This window comes from Sphaerodactylus townsendi, linkage group LG04, assembly GCF_021028975.2.
Source record: "Sphaerodactylus townsendi isolate TG3544 linkage group LG04, MPM_Stown_v2.3, whole genome shotgun sequence".
NCBI lineage: Eukaryota > Metazoa > Chordata > Lepidosauria > Squamata > Sphaerodactylidae > Sphaerodactylus > Sphaerodactylus townsendi.
Window position 1 is genome coordinate 108,158,621 of NC_059428.1, and position 25,370 is coordinate 108,183,990.

The following is a 25,370-nucleotide window of genomic DNA, read 5'->3' on the forward strand; positions in this document are numbered from 1 at the left end:
GAAACTGAATTTGATGGTTACTTGCCTTTGTAATGATAGAATTCTGTGGCTATGAGAATGTCCCTGTGATTACTTTATTCTGACAGGATTGTAATCCCTACAAAGTATCTCTTCCCCAAAATACAGAGCCAGTCATGACTTTCACCTTTTTGGAGAAGAATACATTTTTTAAAAAAAAACCTAGGAGGCGTCACTGTTGTTTCTGCAGGAAGCAGCCATTTGGAAACAGTGGCCTCTGTCACAGAAGGCTGTTGACTTGGACCTGCCTAACCTTTATGTGCTTTTACCTTTGTGAGATTGGACAGCCCCCATGGCTGACGTGTTTCTGCGTCTGTTACCTACTCTCAACATTAGAATCAAGGAGTTAGAAGAGACCACAAGGACGCAGTATTCCAGGTGAAGTCTGACCAACTCAGAATAGAGTGGTACTATTGCTTCCCTTGATCTAGACCAGTGGTGGCGAACCTATGGCATGGGTGCCGGAGGTGGCATTCTTTGGGCACATGCAGAGTTGCCCCCCACCCCCCCCGCACTCATCTAGGCTGGCCTGGGCTGCTGGGCCCGATTATTAGCATTAAACCTACAACCTAGTTTTGGGGAAGCAGTGTATGTAACCCTGTGAAGTGTATGTAACCCTGTTAAACCCCACTGATTTTCATGCGAAGAACTAAAGCATGATCCTTTACCTGGGAGTAAGCTCGGTTGCTGGCAATGGGGCTTGCTTCTGAGTAAACCCTCCTAGGGTCATGGGTCACCCATTGGAAGAGTTGCACTGTTGCTTCAAAGCAAAGTCACGGACTACCACCAAGCTTACTCCTGAGTAACGCATGCCTCGGAGCCAACCGTTTTTTCTAAACTAAAACCTCAGTATTCAGGTTAAATTGCCATGTTGGCACTTTGCGATAAAGAAGTGGGTTTTAGGTTGCAATTTTGGCACTTGGTCTCAAAAAGGTTAGCTGTCACTGATCTAGACGTATACTCCTATTCATGCAGCCCAGAATCCCATTAGCTTTCTTAGCTGCCACATCACACAGTTGACTCATGTTCAGCTTGTGGCCTACTAAGACTCACAGATCACTTTCACACATACTGTTGTCAGCCAGGTGCTGCCCATCTTATATCTGTGCATTTCACTTTTTCTGCCTAAGTGCAGTGCCTTACATTTCTCTCGGTTGAAATTCATTTTGTTATTTCTTTGCCTAGCTGTCTAATTTGTCAAGGTCATTTTGAATTCTGACCCTGTTCTCTGCAAATTTGATTAGTGCGTTGAATGAATAGTACCAGGCCCCGGACAGAACCCTGCAGCATCCCACTAGTCACTTCTTTCCAAGATGAAGCTGAGCCATTGGTGAGCATCTGTTGGGTTCAGTTGGTCAATCAATTACAGTAGCATTGTCTAGCTCACTTTTTACTAGAAAATCATGAGGAACCTTGTCAGAAGCCTTACTGAAATCAAAGTATGCTACATCCACAGCATTCCTTTCATCTACCAAGCTTGCCACCCTATCAGAGAGAGAGAGAGAGAGAGAGAGAGAGAGAGAGAGAGAGAGAGAGAGAGAGAGAAGATTAGTTTGGCCTAACTTGTTGAGAAACCCATGTTGACTTTTAGTGTTCATAGCATTCCCTTCTAAATGCTTTCAGATTGTCTATTAATGATCTAACTAACAAAAAAAAATAAATTACCATTTTTGTAATGCTGAGACCTGAAGCTATATCAAGTTTAGAAGCATGTATTAATCTGGCCGTGAACAAACCACAGGACTCTACATTCTTGCCAAATAAATTAAGCTTAAAGAATGATATGTAATATCTTATATTTTGAATCATCTGCATATAAATAACACACAGTGAAGACAGATTTTTTCCATTCTCCTCACAAATGTTTTGCAAACATTCTTCAAAAAGGCAAAAAAAGAGGAAAGTCTCTGAAGAAAGTAAGATTTCTAGTGTAAATGATAGAGAGGAATAACAAAGATTATGTCAGGATATACTTTTTGCAGAATAATTTTCTTGGTTTCCTGAACCAAAGTCAAGATTTTTGGTCTTGATGATGATGATGATCTTGTAAACCTTGTTTGTTGCAGGACCTCAGGCCAGAAACCCCACTTGGTGATCTGTGGCATCATGACTTCTGGGGGAGCAAACTCAGCAGCAATACCAGCCACAAATCATATCGGCCGCTCACTGTATTAACGTTCAGGTAAGACGTTATGGGACGTGCATAAGATTTCTTTTCCTTTTGAAAAATCATTCAAAGAGGCTTTAAAAGGGAAGTCAAATTTATTGAGGAGACTGCCTGTATTATGAGTGGGTGTTTATCATCTTTTATAGCCTTGGAACAAGATTCCTGGAAGCTGACCCATTTGACCATTCATACTTCTGTAGGATCAACGCAGAAGTGCAGCAATTTTGCTCTGCAGAGCTGCATGTCACAGATCTCCGCACCTCTCTCTACCATACGTACATTTTTAATGCCGCTTAACGTAATGCAAGTCTCTCTTTTTGACAGACTCTGGAAATTCATTAAAACTGAGTAACCACATCAAGAAAAAGGGAAATCTTATGAAAAGTAGGGGAAGTTTTCAAAAAGAACCCCCTGGCATGAAATGGTGATTTAATAAATGATCAGTTGTGCTAGAGAAAACACTTAAGGGAGATGTGGCATCTCCATCAGTAACTTGTCTTTCTCAGGCTTACTGTCACCTTTTTGATGCATAATTCTCTTTTTGAATGACTTTTTCCTGTGGGTCAGTTTAGCTCTAAAATGTCAAACTGGAAAACAGGTCAGGATTTTCTGGAAACTGCAGGGACTGAGGGATATGCAGGAGGATTATACACTTTGTGCTTGCCCATCTTATCCTGTTCTCTTAGGTCAACAGATGGAGAGATCACTGCAGGGTGAGTTCATATTGTGTACATCTTACCGAGATTAGATGGGCCAAACTGGTGAATCCAATTTTGGCCTTTACTATCACCCTTTCAAACAGTTTATCCCTTTCCTATGAGATGTAAGCGACACAGAGTTATTAGGGTGAGGAGAAGTCAAAATCTAGTTTTACAGCTATATATTCTAGCAGCCAGTTTGGGGGGAGAGAGCTATGGAGACCAGTGGATCAGTAAGAAAAGGCCTCATTCTGTCTAGGCCTCTCCTCTCCATTTTCCTTCCAAAATGTGCCTAGACCTACATGGAAGTCAGAACTCTTCTCTTATCAATGCTGGTTATGATTACTCAGTGCTGAGGAAAAGGCACTTTTGCATGCAGGCTGCTTTTATAGAGCTGACTTTTCACAGTTCTAGAGTGAGGTCTTGGGAAGCCCTGGCTTGTGTTAAACCCAGGTTCCACATAGCTGGAGAAAAGCAAAGAGGTACACAAAAGAAAAGAGGAAAGGGAGACGAGCAAGCAAGAAATGGAAGTGTGAAAAGGAATCTATTGAGTGCAGGAGGGAATAAGAAAAATGAACTAAAGGGAGAAAAGAGGACTGAAGGAGAAGGAAGAGGCTCGGTTATCTGGCCATTCACCCACACAAATGCTACATGCCAAGCCCAGTTTTCAGGAACATCATTACTATACTGAGAATTTTTTTCTTCAGCTGTGTTTGTATAAATAAACTCAAGATCTTTCTGTGCCATGTCTGTGCAAACTTGGAACAAGCTTGACTTTTAAAATATCCCCTTTCCTTCAGGAACTTTAAAAAACAAACCATTGTCAATTTAATCGAAATACCCTCATTTTTAATGGAAGGTATTTTTTTCTTTGGTATAGGATTAATTACTTTTTAGCTGGAGGCTTCTACCCACTGGGTTTTCATGTCGTCAATATATTACTCCATTGTGTTATCTCCGTTGTAATCGTTGATGTCTTCTCGATACTGTTGGGCGGCCTGCAGTACAGCAGTAAGGGCAGAAGACTCAACTTGGTCCCAAAATCATCCCTGATGGCTGCTTTACTGTTTGCTGTTCATCCAGTTCACACCGAATGTGTAAGTATGCAATTACTCAAGGATTAAGGAGCACTTGGAAATGTCTGTATTCTATTAACAGTACCTGTCCTGTCCCTATTAGTGCACTCTTTATATTTTATATGGAATCCAAGTATCTATTCATGTTATTATCGCCTTGACCTGTGTGACGCAGACTAGCCTGATCTAGTCAGATCTTGGAAGCTAAGCAGGGTTGGCACTGCTTTGTATGTGGATGGGAGACCACCAAGGAAGTCCAGGCAAACGCAGAGGAAGACCATGGCAAACCCCCTCTGTTTGTCTCTTGCTTTGAAAACTGTAGTGGGTTGCCATAAATCCCCTGTGACTTGACAGCAACATAATCATTTCAGACTCTTGCAATCTTTGCATTGATGTAACGGTTCCTTTCAACTGAGTAATCCTCCTGAGGCAAATTTCACTTGCAAAACTCTTCAGAATTTTTGTTTCAGTGACTCTTTGTTCAAGATGACATAGATTGAATCACTGGAATAAGATAACATTCTGTCATGTATAATGACACAAGGAATAGATATCTTTTCTGAAAGGTTCGAAGGCCTGTTTGTACACTGCTCTTATCAGAACAGTGGCGATCTTTGTGTTGTTGGGGTGTAGGCCTGTTCCCCCTTTTTTCATGCATGTAATGTGTGCGTTGGGGGGAGGGGACAGCTCCAATCTGAAACCTATAATCACTTCATGAACTCTTCTGAGTTCTGCATTGAAACCAGTTGGCAGATTCTTTGAATTCTAAGGTTAAAACAGTCTTCAAAGGTTAACCTAACCAATCAGTCATCTTTCTCCCATGTAATCATAACATTTGTAACCATGGGAATTATGTGGATTCCAGAGGAGGTGCTCTTCAAAGAAATGGGATACTTGATATATGATCCACTCACTGATTGCCACTGAGAGTTCTGGATGTGAAGTGATGCTTGCTAGGTTGATAGCTCTGGATTGGGAAAATTCTGGAGATTTGGGGAGGGGAGGGATCTCAGCAGGTTATAATTCTATGGAGCCTATGCTCCAAAACAGCCATTTTTCTCCAGGGGAACTGATTTATGTAGGCGGGAGATCCATTGTAATTGCAGAAGATCTACAGGCCCACATAGAGGTTGGTAACCCCTTGCCTCATTGCACATAAAACCTATTGCAATGTGCTCATAAATGTAAATCTGACCTTAATCAATGGAGACTGTGAGATTGTCTTCACTGCAGGGTGACAATTTTATTTATGTCCCAATTTTCTCCAGAACTTCTTACAAAATGGTTTTCCCCTCCTCCTCCTTTTTATCTTCACAACAACATACAACAATTCCTGAGAGAGCGTTACTGGCCCAAAGTTAGCCGGCCAGTTTTTAAAGCAGAATGGGGCTTGAGTCTGACTCTCTCAAATCCTGGTCGGGCACGGAAAGTTTGCTGTACCTGTGCTGATCATATTGAAGCAACTTTATAAGTTCCTTTGCCTCCTTTTTTATATTTGCAAAACTCTTTGGAATAAAATAGTGACAGCGCTTGAACAGCTAAGGCAATCTGTAGGAAGAAAAAATGTAATACCTGGCCAAAGCTGACAGAGCTTTGCCTCTAATGTATCTAATACTGATAATTATGGCATAATATTATTAGAGTTCCTATCATATTAGTTAACCGGATGCAAAAACACAATGGACTTTTGAAATAACAAGTGACTTTGTTTTCAAAGTAAATGTTTTGACAAGTAGTTATGAGACAGAGTCTGATTTCTTTTGTTCTGGTAGATGTAAACTCAGGGGATCTAAGAATGTTTATATGCTGATAGCTGTCTTGCTGGTGTATTACGGAAGGTTTACGAATCGTTATAGATAGTGAATAGTAGTGGATATAGTAAATAGGAATTTTTGGTAAATATTTGTGCGATTAATAACAATATGTAAAGTTTTAATATTATAATATAATAATCTATATTTAGTAAGGATTGTTAAATTGTCATATATTTATGTTGTGTAACAGCTTAATTATTGATGTATATGTCAGTGATCTTTGGTTGGAAATAAATTTATTTGGAAAAAAAGAAATAAATGAAAAAATCAGTTATCTTCCTGTCAACTTCTAAGTCTCTATGAATTGTTAGAAATATGTAAGCTGAATAAGAATAGTTCAAAGGCTTTAATGTATTTATAATGAACACCTTCCTGGAATAAACTTACATTAAAAAGGCAAAAAAAAAAGAATGTTTATATGTAAAATTGCTGTACAAACACTGGACTGTATTATCTGTACATATTAATATGCTTTGCATTTTAATTTTGCCAAGCATTGCTTCTTGGTAATTATTATGGTACATTGGATACTGTGTCTGACCTGAAATACAGTCCTAAGCAAATGTGCTCAGAAGTAACTCCCATTGAGTTCAATGGGATTAATTTCTGAGTCGAACTGTAACAAGGGCAAGGCAAGTACGGCATTTGCCTCCGACTCAGAGAGCTGAGGGGCTCAGAAAAATTATATCATGACTAAAATAATTACTATGAAAGTATAGGGGGTGCAGTTTTATATTCTTGTCTCGGGTGCAAAATTAGCTAGCTATAGCTCAGCTCCCTAGTCAGTGTTTTTAGGATGATGTCCTTGGGTTGGGGAAGCACAACTTCTAAATCCATGTTTTGAAGTTTGGGTTGTGGTTTCTAATGTTCTGGTGACTTAACAGGAGGCTTTACAAATAGTTATCACTATATTTGTCAGGTAAAAGTTGGCAGAAAAAAACCCCTCTTGCTTTTCATTGTTGCATCTTTTCCACACTTCTCAGCAGCCATGATTCAATGCAAAGGTGCTCTCTCTACCTTAAGGTGGCTTTGTGGGTATGTGAACTGTATCCCTTTCCATAGTTGTGTCACAGGAGAAGCTCAAAATGGCTATTGAAGAGAAGGATCTGGGCTCAGAACATACTAAAGTATATGCTGTGCTTGAGTGTTTCTTCCTTGCCTTATGGATTCTTGGGAAAGATGGGGGTCGTTTTGCTTCTGAGGTGGCTGTTACCATTGAAAGAGATTTGAGCCAATGTGGTTAGACTATAAAGCTGGGACTCCCCCAAATCCTAACCTGCCAAGAAACTCATTGTGTGATCATGGGCTAATTATTTTGTCTTAGCCTAACCTACTTCCACAGGATTGCCGTCAGGATAAAGTGGAAGAGGGGAACACCTTGAAGGACCTAAGGCTGACATAAATATGTATTAATTGCTTCAAATGACTGGCTGCTTGTGCTGTGATATGCAGCCAACACAGTGAACACCTTATCTCTTCTCAAGTCTAGCTTCTGCGTGTTGCCTTTTGACTCCAGGGAAATTTTCCAGCAATAACAGGATTGTGCACATGTGACGTACATGACCAGAACCAAGTTTATGGTTGAGAGGAGTTGAAAAGGGATGAGTTGTTTCAGTCTCTCGGCATTTTCAGTGTAGGCAATTTCTGACATGCATTACAGAGAGCCTTTCCTACTGTGCCCTCTCTATAGCTAATTTTTCACAGAATTTATGCTTTACCCTTATAAGGACCACAAGGTGCCTAACAAATTAGAAAACATGCTAAAATAACATCTTCGAAACCATTAAACACAACAAAAATGCATAAATAAAGCAATTAAAACCAGAGCTGAAATATATATTGGAAAAAAACAATTAAAACATTGGGCAGGAAGAAGGGATTGCTGAGTAAACGCCAGATGAAACAAAATCAATCTTAACTCACTGGTGGAAGGTAGCAATAGGACAGAAAAGTCTCCCTAGGAACAGTGTTGCAAAAATTTTGGTGCCATGACCAAAAAAACCCTCTCCCAATTTGCTATGTGGCTAATTTCAGAAGGCAGGAATTCCAAAAAGGTAACTATAATGGTTGGGTAGTTTCATAAGGGAGTAGACACTGCTTCAGGTATGTTAGTCTCGAACTGTATAGGGCTCAGAACACACTGGATTTTCTCACTGAGATCTTATTTTAGTCTTTATGGGTACACGTTGAATTTAATATAAATCTACAAGTTCCTTATATACAATCTGTGTCTTGTGCTTAGTTTTGACTTCTGGTCTGGGAGGCTACTCCACATTCTTCCTGCTTCTGATGATGTTCACAGCCCTGTCACGAACAAGCCCTCTTTCCCATTTATTTTTTATATGAATTATTTTTGAAAATATTTCAAAATAACTTCAGTTGAAATCATTCGGACTGCAAAATTAGCCTAGGTTTGATTGTGTGGACAGTTCATAAATCCCTGAACGATAGAAGCAAATGACAAAGCAATGCAATATTTTAGAAAGAATGTCTCTTTTGTGCACCTTAGTTTTAAGGAAAACTTTTTTTTTGTAATTCAATGTCAACTGTTTTTTCCTTTTCAAGATTGCAGGGATTGTTGGCAGAGCAGATCTGTTGTGTGCCCTGTTCTTTCTGTTGTCATTTCTTGGCTACTGCAGAGCACTAAAAGACAGTAAGTATGATTTCTAAATACAGCTGTCTGTTAGATCGTAGAAGTTAAAAATGTGACCTAACATATGGCATTGGGTAAAAAGGAAACTTTGCATCTTCAGGTTCTAGAACTTTCCTAATTCTTCCTCTTGCATATCATTTTTTCTTTCTTTTTGTTTAATGTCTTTTTGTTTAATGTTTAATTTCATGGGCAACTGAAATATCCCCCTTTTCCCTGTGAGTCTATCACTGCTTTTCTCAGTGAAAGAATCAGTGGAAGTTAGAGGGTACAAATTTGTGGAGAGGTGGATGTCCCATCCTCCACTACTGTTCCTGTTTTTCCTGCTAGATGTGTTTACCCCTCTGCTGCCATTGGCCCCATTTCTCCTCTCCCGCTTCTGTTCCACCCCACCCCCGCCCCGCTTTTATCTTCATTTCTTCCTCTTCATGGAAGAAATGGTGGCCAACACCACTATCTCAGCATTGGCCACCATTTTGATTTGTTACATTCTAAGTGTCACTTCAACTCCCCCCTTCAAAATGTCTTCATATGCTTAGACCTCAGCATCAATGCACTTTGGAAGAGGGAGTTCTCATCTGAATTATTTTTAACGAATTGGATTTTCCTCCAGTCCTGGAGTTTCCCAGGATTGTATGGATCTTGCATGAATTGTATTACAAACATTTTCAGGAACCTGTGTTTATCTGTGATGCAGATTAACAGATCATAAATATTGCCAGCAATGTATGCTCATGAGTGCTCACTTCCCACTGCACAGAGCTTTCTATATTTATCTTTATGTAAAATAGCCTTAAGAGATTGAGAAATATGGGTTAGAAGAAATTGATATGCAATTTATTGAAAAGCCACATGAAAGCTAATAAATAATATAGAAAGAGCTGTCTAAATCTTGTACTGTTCAATATTTATCACCACTGTTTAACCTAGTTCTTAAGAGGCACTAAAGAGGGTTCCGTTTTGGTATCCTGCAAGCAATTTCAGCTGTGTAGGATGATAACAAAGCATTAACTCCTTATGAAATGTTTTGTCTACCTTCTCTGTGCCCCTGGAGAACAAAAACATTAACCACATACATTGCAATATAGTAACACAATGCTACCCTTGGATGTTGATTGGGGTGAATAGAGACTCAAAGAGGAAATAGAGGGTGAATAGAAAAACATACCTTACTTTATCCAGAAAAGAAGTGTCTGTGTGGTCCAGGGCAGAAGGGAAAGGAAATCCAGACTTGAAACCAGCTAAGAAGTTGGGAATCCAAGTGAGGGATTCAGCGAAAAGGTCAAAGGTCAGGGGAACAACTGCCGTCAAGGCTGAGGAAAGCAGACTTGGGTACGAAAACACCACAGAGTTGGAGGAACTTGAGATGTCCTTTCTAAGGCCTTTGAGAAAGAGGAAGTTGAGGTGTACAATAGGATTAGATCAAGAGTGCAGAGAACTAAACTCAGGAAATGGGAATACAGTTTCTGTCATGAGTCAGTCCCAGGAAAGTGAGAATCTAGAAACCCAGCAAGAGGCTCTTCAGCCTTGCAGGCTATTCCTGCCTCCCAGGCAGGAACCAGTTGAGGGGACACAGGCCTTTATTTCCCCAGACTCACCTGCAGAATGATACCAGCAGCACCTGAGGGGTCATTTGCAATTTAACAGATACAGTGCCAGGCTCTTGCAGAAATGATGCTTGCTTGAGAACAATGAATCATCACAAGATGAGAGCTAGTCTGGCCAATCAGCTACAAAAGTGATGCAGGTTCACCCGGCAAATTGTAGATGCAACAGTGCAAATTCTTTGCTGTCATGCTAATACTTCTCTGACTGATCTTCGTGAAATCCTGACCCTCGGACCAGACCTATGAGACCTTACTATTTAGCTTGCCCTTGACTGTGTGACAACTACTCTTGGAACCCCAGTCTTCTGACGAATGGACTGGAATATAGTTTCTGTCTGTGGTACTCTGCCAGTCTGTGGCTGCTTCCTGGAAAAGCACTGGAAACTCCAGAGCTCTGGCTGAACTAGCACAGTTTCTAGGTGAGATGGTTGAGTTACCAGGTTTTAGAAAATGGTCCCAGCTGACCTGAGTAGTGGCTTGTTGGTTTGGAATTGGATTGCTGTGTTAGGCTGAATGAGGTGGAGAGTTCGTCAGCCTTACTTTATTAGTCAGCAAACCTGAGTCAATCAGAATCAGCTGTGATGGAGCTTCTGCAGATCGAAGACAAAATAACCTTTAATCAGTGTGTTCTTTGGAGCATTTCAACAGAGGAACTGCTTCCCTTTGAGAACAGCCAAAGAAATTCTTGCTAGTTCCAGACCCACTCTCCCTGTTTTCATATCAAATTGGATTATTTAATCTGGACCTTTGGCTGTGATGGCCCAGAGTATTTTGGGATATGCTCTCCTCTATCCAAGCAACATTTTAAATATCTGATATTTTTTTTAAAAAACAGGAATTTATAACACCATAAGTAGTGGAAAACGTTACAGAAGAGCAGGTATCCCTGCTGCACTCAGATGAAAAAATGGCTGTTTGAAAATGGTACTTGCTGTGCTATGTGCACACATTATCCCAAAAACAAGGAAATTCTACCTTTCTTAGAAATGTTATCAGTCTCATACAGATTTATAAAGATTCGTTGAATTAATTTATTGACTAAAACTTGTACATGAATTGGCTCATATGTCTTTAATCAGGGGACAGCCCTAATTTAGGTATTAAATTTGACAGTACTGTGGCCACTGGTCCCAAGTGTAAGTCAACCTGATTATTAAATTGGTACCATAAACCAGGTTACATCGAATCGACATAGTAAAAAGAGTTCACATCTGGATGTTCAACCAGGCCGGCAATTCTAATAGATCTCTGTCCCACAACGGCTGCGCTGGAGCATGAGCTCTATGACCCAACAATGTGAAGTTAATCTGGTTCTGTAAACTAAAGTCTCTTATATAAAACGACAGAAACACTTGTGGGCATTTTGCTTTTGGAACAAGATTAAAATGCTTGCTGAAAGTCTTTGGCATTCATAAAACTTGTGACCATCTGGAGGGGGTGGCAGAATGTCTTTTTACAATACGGTATACCACATTAAACTAGATTCAGGTGCCAACCACAAACGAGTCCCATTCCCTGACAGAAGATCATGGTGGGAAGCGTCATAGTCGCAGGGAGTGTGCTTCGTTAAACTGATTAACACACTTGGCACGTGTGTATTTTTTTTAGTAATTGGCACGCATTTGTTGCTTTACGTTGTCAGAGTCAGTTAATAGGGATTCAAAAGCTAAATTGATTATCTGGCATGGTCAGAATATGTTATAACTTCATATGATGCCTGATTTTTTTGCAAGCTGAACATTTGTAATACAGTCTAAAATCAGCAGTATTTGGGAGGGGGATCTTATTAATTCAAGCTCATTTGGTTTGTTGTACAGCATCAAAACCTGATTTGTGTTGAGGCTTCTCTGACAAACGAAGATGAAAACCAATATATAGGCTTTCATTAACCTCTTTGTTCTTCCCACACTTTTCTTCCTTGCTATGCACCATAAATATCACCCCACTTTGGCACCATGCCACAAGGGATGTAGGCCTGTGGAAGACTATTGTAGTGAAATCAGTAGCATTTGGAAGATCATACATGAAATTGAGACCAGTAAAGAGGTGAAAGTGGGGAAAAAATATGTTAACTAAATAGTTGGCTGTTGTGGCCATAGTGGAGTAGTTTTTGGTCCTAACATTTTATCTGCATCTGTGTTGGCATCTTCAGAGGAATGTCATGGTAAGATGATGAAATGAAGATGCCAATCATACATACTGGTGAAACATTAGGAGCAAAAATGACCAAGCCACAGCCATACAGCCCAGAAAAACCACAAAAGCTATTGATTCCAGCCATGAAAGCCTTCAACAATAGGATGTGAATTTTCAGGGTTGTATGACTGTGTTCCAGTAGTATTTTCTCCTGATGTTTCATCTGCATCTTGCAGGCAAAACGTCAGAAAATACTGGAACACGGCCATACAACCTAGAAAACCCACAAAATACTGGAACACTGCCATGAAAGTCTTCGACAATACACCTTCAACAATACATTAAACAAATAATTTTATGGAAAGGCTTCACAGAATCCCCAACAGGTATTGGTAAACACCTGTTGTATTTACAATGTTTTAGTTCATAAAGCTCATCTTGAATGGTCTGGTAGCTCATGTGTGTGAAATATTGTAATTACTTAAAGTTGTTCTGAACTCCTAAGCGTTGTAGCACTCATTAATTTACTAACAGAATTGGTTGTGGATCAATACTAGACAGTAGCTTACTAATGGAATGAAAATGCCTACAAAAATCTCTCTCAATTGCACATTCCAAGCAAGAAAAATGCATCACTTTCTTCTCTGTAAGCATTCCAACAGTAATTAGCAAAAAGAACAGCCTTGAATTAAGATTTGTTGCTCATTCCAATTTACTTCACCTCAGACTCCAGGTAGATCTATGTATACTTTCTTGTGCTGATTTATTTTCTTTGTGTTGTCCTTTTGCATTGGTAGGTAAAGAAGGAACCCCTTTTTCTGTAGCCTGGATCTTGCTGAGTATTTTCCTAGGTGCTGTGGCTATGCTATGCAAAGAACAAGGAATCACAATACTGGTAAGACTCCCTCCTAACCATTGAAATGTGTAACTATTTCAAATCTGCTAACGTCATGCAAAATAAGCCAAGCAGATTGCTTGATCTCGCAAGATATGTGTTTTCTGTAACTTATAGCTTGTTTAGGTGTCTCTACAGAAATGATGATAAACTTTCCTAAATTTAGCACAACATTACTAGTAAGCTTCTTGGCTTGAAAAGGAGCATTAATGCTGATTTTGTTGTATAGATTTACTGGGGAATGGCAGTAAGATTATAACGGTACAATCTGTCAGCAAATCTGAAAAGACTGTTTGAATGATACTTTATAAAAAAATTAGGCCAAAACTTGTAGAAGCAGTTACTGTTTCTCCTGTAACTCTTCCTTTAGACTGTTAACATGGAGTGTAATTCAACCTTGTTTTAACAAAGGTTGAAACATATCCATGTATGTTTTCTGGTAAGCGGATAAATTTTACAGGCCATTCCAAAGACTAGTAAAGATGGGTCTGTGTGCACCAATTCTATAATTGGGAAGGAATGCTTATGAAAACATGGCTCCAGGTAGTTACCAACCACACTTACCTAGACGATAGCATTGTTGAGAAATATTGATAGATGGATAGATCTGTGGAAGAGCATTCAGTCTATAATTAGCTTTCTTGTCAACTACTGACAAGCCATATGGAAGTCATTCATAATTTGACTGCAGGATAACCTTCTAATTGATACAGAACCAAAAGGCAGTGCTAAGACACACATTTACCTGTTGGTTTTCTCTTTAATCCTGTCTTTGTAGGGTTTAAATGCTCTCTTTGATGCTGTGATGATTAATAAACTCAATATTTTGGAGGTTCTACTGAAGATTCTACGTAAGGATAAATCTCTAGAGGTAATTTGTTTAACAGTAGATATAAATGAATGCCCCATTTACTTGTGTTCTTCTAATGGTCTGAACATTGGTATCAGTTTCTTAACACTCTGGGACATCTTTCCAGCAGAGTGACAATATTTGAGGCTAAGGGGCATTTTCCAGAAAACATATTTCTGATCTAAATCCAGCATGCTTTGACTGGACAAGCCCTTTGGCTCATAGGCTACAAATGTGAAATGGAGCATTCCTTTTCCTTTCCTTCACAAAACTGACTACCGAAGTGGCTCATTTGAATGAAAAGCTGTAAATTAAAAAAGGTACCTCCAAAGAAGAATCTTAGAGTTGCCAGATTCAAGTTTAATGAGATGTGACAATTTGCTGGCACAAGATGATTGGCTGCCTCTCATCTTTCCTTTAGCGTCATCAGTGGCCATAAGATGAGTGACTCATATCTGCATAGCTAAGGTGCCCTTGCTTTAGTTAATCAAATGGTTGAGAAGGTCTTGCTTCAAAGAAACATAATTATATCTGTCCAAATCTGCCTTTCCTAAAGTGCAGCATTAATATCTATCTATCTATCTATCTATCTATCTATCTATCTATCTATCTATCTATCTATCTATCTATCTATCTATCTATCTATCTATCTATCTATCTATCTATCTATCTATCTATCTATCTATCTATCTATCTATCTATCTATCTATCTACCTACCTATCTATCTATCTACCTACCTACCTACCTACCTACCTACCTACCTACCTACCTACCTACCTACCTACCTACCTGTTATTCAACTTATATGCTGCTCTTCCAAATTGGCTCAGAGCGGCTCACAACATAAAATACAAAAATATACAATTTCATCTAAAATATTAACTAATTCGATAAAACTACAAATTGTTCAACTAATACGCACATGCTAAAGACAAGCTAACAAACAATTTCTCAGGCCATTTCTGCACAGCAGCAGGAAATGGCTCTCCACCGGCATAATTCATGCCGGTGGAGCTTCGGGACCGCTTGCATGGTAACCTCCAGGGGTCGGAGGGCAGCGTGGGTGTGTTCCTGCAGCCATCCAGAGCTGTTCAGGGAGGAGAGGTAAGTAAGCAGGAAACCAGAGCGGCCAAAAGCGGCGGCCTCATTCCAGTGCGCTTCACACCATGCTGGCGGGAAGACACCGCTTTTGAAAAAAGCGGCGTCTTCGTGCCGGTTGGGGGGTGAGCACGACATTGCTGCGATGCAGCAGAGCCAGCTGTGCAAACAGCGCCCCAGGGGCAGTGTTTTTACCGTCCCTAGGACACTGTTTTCTGCCCATGCGGAAACAGCCTCAGTTCCAAAAATTTCATGCAAACAAAACAGTTCAGGGGGAAATGCTATGAACGTAGGTTAGATCTTTCCATGCCCTGCCTTTGAAATAAGTAGACACATCAAGCCAGTTTTCAAACCTGATATCTAGATTTATGGCCTTCTGTTGTGTTTTTATAGTTCTAAATCATGTCTGCCTGAACTTCTACAGCTCCCTCACTAGTTGACATGCTTTCTTCCTGTCACCTGTTGTTTTCTCAGGTCACTATTCCACTTTCATGACACTGTATTCTACTTTCCTCAGATACCAGGCTAGCCTCCCTTCATGACTATCACACATTTCCTCCCCCTTATTCAATCAAGAATACATAGCTCTCCTGTTGACCTTGCATTGATTTTCTCTTATGCTTGTTCTCATTAGCGCATGCACTCTCCATGTCTCTGTCTTCTTTGCCCTTCATTTTGCTTGGGTTACTGCCACTTATTTCTTGTAGTCATCCTGCCTCTGGAATTTGTGCCTTTTGGGACTACTTCTTTCCACTGAGATTTCTGTACCTCGTTCTTCCATACCAGAGTTCTTTCTGTCTGTCTGTTGCTTTGGTAATTATATTGTGAACTGCCTTGAGAGCCAGTTTGACATAGTTGGGTCAAAGTAGTACCCAGGCTTGACTGCCATGATAAATCTCTGCTGATGGAAAGGATTTCCTTCAGTAAAGCAATACTTTCTCACACACACACCCTGCCCATTGCAGCTCAAAAATGATCCTTAAAATGAGGGATCCACTGGAACCCAATGGAGGGGAGCTAAAGTTCGACCAGAAGAGGTAATCAACCCCCCCCCCCCGATTCTGTTAGCAAAACTTTTCTGCAGCATACACTCTATTGTCTAAAAATAAAATTTCAAAGAGCTAAAATGAATTTTCAGAGAAGTCCAAAGTAGGTTGAAGTATCAGTTTTAATTTCAAATCTTGCAAGAATTTGAAATGTGATTGCTTTAGACTTGTTCTTGTCTATTTAGGGGTGTAGGCTCAAAATGTCCCTCCAAGCCTGCTCCTGAACAATCACTTCAAAAGTATGTATAACAGAGATTAAGGTGCCAAAGGGAATACCAATAGTAACCCATCATGGGATTCAACTTGGTCAAAAATGGCAGATTGAAGCTGGAATTCCATTCCTTTTGGTTACCTCATAGACATAGATCATATATTATTATCATTATTTTATTAGATTTATGTCCTGACCAAGACAACATACATACATATTTAAAAACATTCATAAATAGCAATTCGTAAAAACTAACCAGTTTACCTCTTGTCATTAAGTTGGCAAAGTCACAGACCCATAAGAGATCACCCATCCCACCTCGACACAGACCCCTTACTTAAAAGGACTGTTTGAGCATTGGGAAAAGTTGGAAAGGGGGTGATGCAAAATGACAAAAGCGGGTTGGTTGTTAATAGTTGGGAGGTCAGCAGATGGAATCAGAACTGATGAGTGGCCTCAGCCAAAAGCCCGGTGGAACATCTCCATTTTACAGGCCCTGTGGAACTGTTAAGGTCCTGCAAGGCCCTGGTGTCAGTGGATAGAGAATTACACCAGGCTGAGGTAAGGGCAGAGAAAGCCCTGGTTCTGGTAAATGCCAATTACATGTCCTTGGGACCAGGAACCACAACACGATTTTTGTCAGACCGAATCATCCTCCATAGGCAACGTGGGATGATGCAATTTGACAGATACAAGGGTCCCAGGCCACTCAGGGCCTTAAAGATTAGCACCAAAACCTTGAACCCGATTTGGAATTCCCCTGGCAGCCAGTGCAGCTGTCGCAGCACAGGTGATGTTCTCTCAGAAAGATACCCCCGTGATGTAATTTTAGTATGTAATTTCTCCATCCCTGCTGTGTCATTCATTTATGCTTTCATTACAAGTGGCATCATATTTTTCAACGTTGGCTTCTCTTCCTTTTTGAAAGGAATAAGCAATAAATACCTTGCATACCTTTTCTCCCATCATTCCTCCTCCCCCCCCACCCCCCCAGAGCTTGGTGGTGATTCGAAAAGGACTTCTCTTCAGGACAAGTCTTCTGCTATGTGGAGGAGCCACCATGCTATATATACGCTGGCGCATTATGGGCACGGGGCCACCTGCTTTTACTGAGGTGGATAACCCAGCTTCATTTGCAGATAGTCTATTTGTGAGGGTAAGTTGTAAGCTTACTGCTTTTCTGTGAGTTGGAACATGGCTGTTTAGAAGAAAGGGTGAAATAAACGCTTTGTATGCAGAAGGACCCAAGGTCAGGCTTAGATAGAAGGGCTAGCAAAGTGTTTCAGTCAATTAGAATAGACGATACTGAGCTGTATGGACCAGCGGTAAGATGTTAGGCCATATCACATGTCAAATACAGGTTTACTTCAGAGCCCACGAACAACCTGAATACCAACCTAGCTCGGAAGCTAAGCAAGCAGGGTCAGCCATTGTCAATATTTGAATGGGAGACCACTAAGGAAGACCCAGGAGTTCTATGCACAAGAAATCACTTATGGTAAATCACCTTACTTATCTTTTGTCTTGAGGGGTCACCATAAGTTGGTTGCAACTTGATGGCACTATTATTGTTTGATTTTGTTTAATATCACAGTTGCCAGTTCTTTACTGGTGGTTGGTCTTTCATTACAATTCGAGCCTCACACAGAGGCCTAGGACGTTGTAGTGAATAGGTGTAATATTCATGTGGATCCCAGCAGGGCTGCCTTCTGAATCTGAGAGATGTTGATTTTGTCGATTTGAAGATGTTTCAAGTGCTTCCCTGGTGTTTTCGGAATGGCACCCAGGGTTCCGATTACCACTAGAACAAGCTCAGCTGGTTTGTGCCATAGTCACTGAATCTCAATTTTCAAATCACGGTATTTAGTGACCTTCTCATGTTTTCTTTTCAATGACCCTGCTATCATCAGGGGTTGCTATGTCGATGATGGTCACTGTCTTGTCCTCGATCACTGTGATGTCCAGTGTATTATGTGCCAACACTCTTGTCTGAATTTGAAAGTTCCACAAGATCTTGACTTTCTCTGGGCAATGTTCCCATCAGTTTTTAGCTATCCTAATGTTGTAATTCTTGCATAAATTCCAGTGCATAAATTGCATAAATTTAATTCAGCTAAGGTTTAAAGCCAGTAATTATTACTCTGAAAGATATGAGGACGTCTACTCAGAAAATAAGGCAGATGTGTTGTAATCAATCTGGTGGGCTACAATCCAGTAGGTTTCTGCATTTCTGGCTGCAGAACAGCTTGTGTTCACCATTCTGTGGCTTCTGTGTGCTGTGTGTGTGCATTAGATCAAAGCCTATGTTATGTCTGAGACTAAAAAGGGAAAAAGTCCTGGCTGTCCACATCAATAGAGTAATTGATTCAAAAGACTCGTGGAAAATCTGGAACTTTCAGATCATTGAGGTTTTGATCTTTGGCAACATCATTCACGTTGATGTAGAACAGTGTTTAGACAAGGAAGTTTAGCTAAGTAGTCATTTGGATTTCATCTAAATTATGTATAATATATGAACCAGTAACACCAGTGTATGTGTAGTGTGTTTGTGATGTGTGTGTATAAAGCTACATAGTGATAACAACCTATATTCAGTTAGACCAGGGGTAGGGAACCTGCGGCTCTCCAGATGTTCAGGAACTACAATTCCCATCAGCCCCTACCAGCATGGCCAATTGGCCATGCTGAGTTAGACCATCAGAGCATTAAAGGTAAAGCATTTGATAAATGACATTTTGCCATAAGCTTAAACAAAACTCTGTGAATTGACAAAGTAGTTGTGAAATCTGTTTCTCCACCCTACCCCTTCTCTGCCCAACACCCACTTAAGTTCAAGATGAAGTAAATGTTTGTTTTTCTTTTGACTGACAGGCTATAAACTATAATTACTACTATTCCTTGAATGCATGGTTGCTGCTATGTCCCTGGTGGCTGTGTTTTGATTGGTCAATGGGCTGTGTACCCCTTATTAAATCAGTTACTGACTGGAGAATAATTGCACTAGCAGTCCTTTGGTTCTGCCTAATTGCTCTGATGGGCCAAGCGCTGTGCTCTGAAGACAGCCAGAAGAGAAGGTAAGAGATGTTGAATTTCAAATTTCTCCCTGCGTTTCTTGCATTACTTTATTAAACTTGGCACCGTTTGTTTGGGTTCTTTTAACAAATCAGTGGGATCAATACCTTAGCAAACACAGTACAAATAAATATTTATAACTGTGACTTCATTCTGTTCCCAATTTGCTTCCATCATTTTTTACACTGACTACAGGGGAGGCACAACTTGTAAAAAGGGAAGTATGGGTGGCTGCTTTATCTTCTTGAATTGGCATTTTGTGATCCTTAACTCTGTAGGGGGTAAAAAGTAATTTGTGGTCAAGAATGAAGTGTAATTGATGTTTGTTGTTTTCCTTCACCTCTTTTTTTCTCCCATCAATGTTTCTTTTGTAAAAAAAATAATAATAAAAGAACTAAAGAAAGAACTTCTGGGGAAATGCAGCGATTCTGGCGGTTGATTAAAAAAATAAAGTGCTTGTCCCCGAGTGATTACTTTTTATCAGGAGAAAGATACAGAGAAAATAATGGAGGAGTAAAAACCAGTTATTTTTTCAGAAATGGAAGTTGCTGTAAGAATGTTGTGAGTTGTAAAACTGTATCTTTGGATAATAAGTGACTGATATCGTTGTCTAGATGATAAAATATTTGAATTGAAGAATTAGTTGCTTTTGCTGTTTTTAAATTTGCAGATTTTTCAAACAGTGAAAGGGGAACGTGCTGTAAGCAGCTAAAGTGCTCTAAGTTAATTTCTACGTTTATTTCATTTCGTTCTTTCCCAATTAAATGTTTTGATCTAAAAGTGCTTGTTAACTGTTCGTGCATCTCATATGCATTATTTTAGTAATCTCACAACAGTGCGCTAGAGAGGATTACTTCTGTATTGCTGGAGTGAAAGAGACCAGGAGATTGTGCTTCTGTGGGGTCACTGAGCCCCCCAGAAACAGTGTGGAGCAAGCACAAAGCACGAGCCTGCAGCCTATGCTTTCCTAAGGCCACTTAGTGAGTTCACAGCTAAGGTGACGTTTGTACTCCAGACATTTGTTGACCATTTCTCCACACCCGTTACCATCTCCTGATTCTCGGGAGCTGTTCTGTAGCCACAATAGCACTTCTTGTAAAGGAATATCATTTCCATTTGTGGAGGAAGGGAGGGGAGTCATTGCTGATTTCCTTTCCTCCTGCTGCAGTCTCTCACTTGGGTGCCCCTCATGCACACACACAGGCGGACTGTTCCTGAAGATTCACTTATCCACAGAAGCACAGTTTGCAGGGGGAAAGAAGTAGGAGGGGAGAAGTGGAGAAGTTGTCTTCCTCTAACATGACTCCTCTCTTGCCTCTTGGGATTCAAGCCATTCTGATTTTTGCTCAGTGAATTCTTGACTCAAGGTACCTTGGATCATTTACATTTGATTTTGTTTAGCTGTTACTTTTACATATTTTTTTTATCTAGTCGTAATATTCACTGACAGGGCATAACAATATTTTCTTCTGATGTTCCTTGGTGAGATCATAGAATGCAATCTATGGTATCTTCTTGTGCCTGAAAGGAGACCTTTATTAACACTATGTTTTGATAGTTAATCCTTTGCCGCTCCTTAAGAGTTGTAGAGACAGGCCACAGGGAATTAGGTTCAGACTATATTTTCTATTAACAGAAGGAGGGGGAGGAATTTCTAACATTTTTGTCCTGTCCTTCTGTGGACTGCTAGAGAACCCCCTGTTTCTAAGAGCAGCATTTGGGAGAATATTGAGGACTGTAGCAGAATTTGGGTGAGAGGAGGAAAGTTCCACTCTGTTGATGGAAGTGCCTTCCATTAATGGAAGATTTATCTTGGATCCAACCTATAAGAAGCCATAGACTAGAAAGAGATATTAACAGCCTGGTAATGTATTCTGGAGTGCTTATCTGAATGGTAGAACAGTCTCGTGCAAATATATTTTGTAACCATTTGCTGAGATCTGGAATTCCATGCTACAAGGAAAGGCTTTCTGCCCAGAGATGTTTCTGATTGTACACACCAAGGGTTGAAGCCAAAGAATCATGATCAGAGCTCCACTAAAAGAACTGAACTTTTAAAAAGCTTCTGCTGAAGCCCACTCCCCTCCACGAAATGCTGTTCTGAAAAGATGGGGAACTGTGCTGAACAGCCTGGAGGGGGCGGGGCAGGGCAAAGTGGGACTGTGCAGGGGGAAGGGGAAACTGAAAAATTGTTTTGTGCTAGTAGAAAATGACCTTTTGAATCATCCTGGAGTTTTTCCTTTCTCATAGAAGAGACTTTGCATGTTTAGGGCAACACACACAGAGTTTCTGGTGAGTAGCCATGTTTATCTGCAGTAGAAACGCAAGATTCAAGTCTGGTGGCATCTGAAAGACCAACAAGATGTCCAGGGTATAAGAGTTCAAGGGTCAGAGCTCACTTTGTTTATCTATCTCACACATATAGTTGAAACTTGAGTCAATTATGTCTAATCCTGTGGTGATCACAAGACTAGCACATAACAAGCATGCAGGTGTGGTATTTTCATACCCTCTTTCATATGGCTTAAGGGCCCTTCCAACATTACTTTTCAGTGATGCGCTGGCCCCATAGCAGTTCTGAAAATTCAACGTTGTGTGGATGGAGGCCACGCTGCTTCTTCCTGGGTACTTGAGCAAAACTGGCATAGAAAGGACTGGAGCATGAGCTCTTAGATATGTGATGTTACCAAACAGTGCCAGAATTATTCATGCTGCTGCGTCTCCCATCCTGTATAGGGAACATTTGAAGAATGTTCTTTGATAACGAACTCACAGTTTACAGGTGTATCATATAGATTTTGTTGCTAATCTTCTATTTCTATTTTCTGTTTTCTAGAATCCTCACATTGGGATTGGGATTTCTCATTATTCCTTTTCTTCCTGCAAGCAACCTTTTCTTTCGAGTGGGATTTGTTGTTGCAGAAAGAGTAACTTATCTGCCCAGCATTGGCTACTGCATGCTGATAACGTATGGATTCAGCCTATTAAGCAAACAGGCAAAGAGAAAGGTACTAACAAAATAATCTATATCATGGACTACTGGAAGGGATGCACAAAAGGGCTTTAGAAGAATGGTCTTTAACGTGTGTCTCCTTTCTCCAAGAAATTGCTTGTTGCTGCTCTGCTGGGCCTCTTGTTGATAAATGTGTGGCGTTGTGTTATCCGCAGTAACCAATGGCGATCTGAGGAACAACTTTTTAGAAGTGCTTTGTCCGTGTGTCCACTGAATGCCAAAGTAAGTTTTCTTTTTAAAAAACCCTTTATATACCAATAATCTGACACATGACTTCTGCATCACGCTAAGACATAGCTTTTCTTTTAAAACTTACGATTGCTTTTTGTGATGTGGCTCACAGTTTGCTAATCCACATGATAGCTTTATGGTAGCAGTCCAAATTCCATCCATTTTGGGGAATAGAGAATATGGGTCAGAGAAGAAGTGTTTAAAGACCCAGGAAGCTTCTTCTTAGCATTGTCCCACTGATGCAGGGTCCGCTGTTTGCATTTTTAAACGCCACTTCTCTCGATTGACCACATTGTCTGGTTGCAAGGATGTAACTTTCAGATCCGCATTGATGGTATCTTGCCATTGTTGCTTTGGCCTTCTGAGTGGCCGCTAACCAGTAACCTCAATGCGATAGGCCTAGCGAGCTTATTCCATGGAAACTGGAATTTTGTCCTGTGCATTGAATGACTATAGTAAAGACTTGAAGTGGCATCTTACCACCCTTCTACGTCTGTTTAAATCAATGATCTTAGAAGGACAGAAGTTCATTCAGGATTTTGCTGTTAGTATCTTGTGGGCCTGTGTTTTCTTCTTTGATGGCTTTGCTGTCCAATTAAATTATTCTAAACATACCCCATGACAAGCAGAGGCACTTTGTCACTTCAAGCTTTGATTTTTGCTTTCTCTAGAGAATAGCCTGTGTTCTGGGATACTAGAGACTCTTCGTTTAGCATGGGAATACTTCCCCTGACTGTGAACTGCCAGGGATGGCAAGATTATGGGTTAGATGCAGCCAGCATTTTTACTGAATCTCACCTAATTCCCCTCTGACTACAATCCCTGTCCCACATGATCTTGGTTCACGCAGTTTCCATAATTCTCTGTACCGTCTTCAGTGGGTCTCCAGGGGGACCCACTGACCTCTTTGCAATCAGCAGAAAAATTGGTTGGATCCAACCCTATAATTCTGTAAAAGCTCATCATACCCTCTTTCCCAACCACGTGGGTTTGCAGCCTAAAGAGACATTAATAACACAAGTTGTTTAGACTCGATGGTTCAATTGCAAGCATAACTTAGCGGTGCTATATCAGCTGCTTACCATTTTAGTTTTTCTGTTTGTGTATCAAGCGGTTTTTGACCTGCTTGCTTGAGTAATTTAAATATATTGCTAATTTAATTGTAGCCAACAAGCAAAGTGACTGGCTTAATCAACTACCAACAAAACTAAAAATCTTTATCGCTAGGTTAAAAAAAAGGACGCCAAGCTGAATTTACGATGCAGACACACCAATTAAAGCAGTTTCTTTATTGCTAAAATGCCACAGACACATTATCTGAATTTATAGCTCCGCTTTCAGGCGATATCATCAAGAACCTCAATAATGATATAGCACCACCCATTTCAGCAGCTGACATTCTAAAGCTAGATCCTGGAGTGAATGAAGCAGATTTTCAAAACTGTGGACTGGATCCAGCCAAGTTTTTTTCTCAGTCACACCCAGTTTTCCCTAATAGTCTGTTCCGTATGGCATTTTGACCCTGATATCCAACCTAGCTTATTTTCATGGTGGCACTGAATAGAATGAAAGTGAATAAGAGGATCACAGATCATTTAAGATCCTTACCTGTTTTTGCATGCATAAGGTTTCTCTGTAAAATCAGATCAACTCCTGGTTTTATGTACAATTAAAAGCCATTGCAGGATAGAAATAATTAACAAGAGTGTGTTGTATTCACCTTGCGTCATACCTGAATTAGTTTTCAAACGTGATAGGCCATCCCTAATGTACTCTCATTATAGTTTACTTAGGCCCTTTCCGCACATGTGCAGAAACAGTGGAGGCTCGGGGATTGTTCGCACACTAGCGTGCAAGCGGCCCCACCTTTCCCTTCAGCCGGTCGCTGCCCTCCACTCACCGTCCCATCCAGCATTGCTCTGGAGGGTTGCAGGGACCCGCTCACACTGCCCTCCGACCTCCAGGGGTCGGAGGGCAGTGTGGGCGGGTCTCTGCAACCCTCCAGAGCGACGCTGGACAAGACAGTGAGTGGAGGGGAGGGTTAGGGGAAAGTGGCGTCTTCCTGTTTGCACCGCGCCAATGGGAAGACGGCGCTTTGCAAAAACCTCGCTTGTTGAGTGAGGTTAAAAGCGGTGCCTTCACACCGCTCCCAGGCGGCCAGGACGGCGCTGCTGCAATGCAGCAGCGCCTCCTGTGCAAACAACAGCCCAGGGGCGGCATTTTTGCCATCTCTGGGTCGCTGTATTTCACCTGTGCAGAAAGGGCCTTAGACTGCATCATTAATTTTCTGGCCTGTTCTAGAAAATGGCAAGCAGCAGGCTACTAAGTATGTCTCCTTATAGTGTAGGGGTAGCAATAAAAATGTAATGTGCTATGTGTTTCATATTGGTATTGTAAGGACATGGGCAGGAAGTAATCTTGACATGGATAAAACAATGCCAGTTTTAAATTTTTACGGGAATCATCCCACTCCAAAATGTAGATATTTGTGCTCATTCTGACATAGCCATACACACTGGTTGGACCCAATCGTTCCTTTCTGTTGAAGGAAGGGATCATTCTGTTGGAAGGACAGAAAGAATTCATCTTCTGATGGAACTTTCTCCACTTAGCAGAAGGGAAACATTGGAATCCAGTTCGTAGTCTTTCATGCATGCTGAAATCTCCCCAGTCAGCCAGAATTAGGTTGGTTGTAAGACTTTAGAACAACTCCAAAGAAGGTTGCTGCAGGAACTCAAGCAGGGTCCCAATTTCGCTGATATTCGCTGTCTTCATAACAGTTGTAGG

The 25,370-nt window shown here is 40.7% G+C and overlaps 1 protein-coding gene across 4 annotated transcripts in view; it reads left to right on the plus strand.

The window, feature by feature from the left end:
• Window positions 1-25,370, plus strand: part of TMTC4 (transmembrane O-mannosyltransferase targeting cadherins 4) — a 54,008-nt gene that overhangs the window by 16,374 nt on the left and 12,264 nt on the right. The window contains exons 2-12 of one of the 4 annotated variants that reach the window (XM_048493284.1): window positions 1,263-1,348; window positions 2,085-2,200; window positions 2,872-2,898; window positions 3,764-3,980; window positions 8,339-8,426; window positions 12,964-13,061; window positions 13,840-13,932; window positions 17,262-17,423; window positions 19,139-19,341; window positions 22,176-22,347; window positions 22,443-22,574. In XM_048493284.1, the coding sequence (XP_048349241.1) occupies window positions 1,271-1,348; window positions 2,085-2,200; window positions 2,872-2,898; window positions 3,764-3,980; window positions 8,339-8,426; window positions 12,964-13,061; window positions 13,840-13,932; window positions 17,262-17,423; window positions 19,139-19,341; window positions 22,176-22,347; window positions 22,443-22,574 (1,386 nt within the window). In that variant the 5' untranslated portion in view covers window positions 1,263-1,270. The remainder of the gene's footprint in view (window positions 1-1,262; window positions 1,349-2,084; window positions 2,201-2,871; window positions 2,899-3,763; window positions 3,981-8,338; window positions 8,427-12,963; window positions 13,062-13,839; window positions 13,933-17,261; window positions 17,424-19,138; window positions 19,342-22,175; window positions 22,348-22,442; window positions 22,575-25,370) is intronic. The other 3 variants (XM_048493282.1, XM_048493285.1, XM_048493283.1) reach the window with 3 other exon arrangements.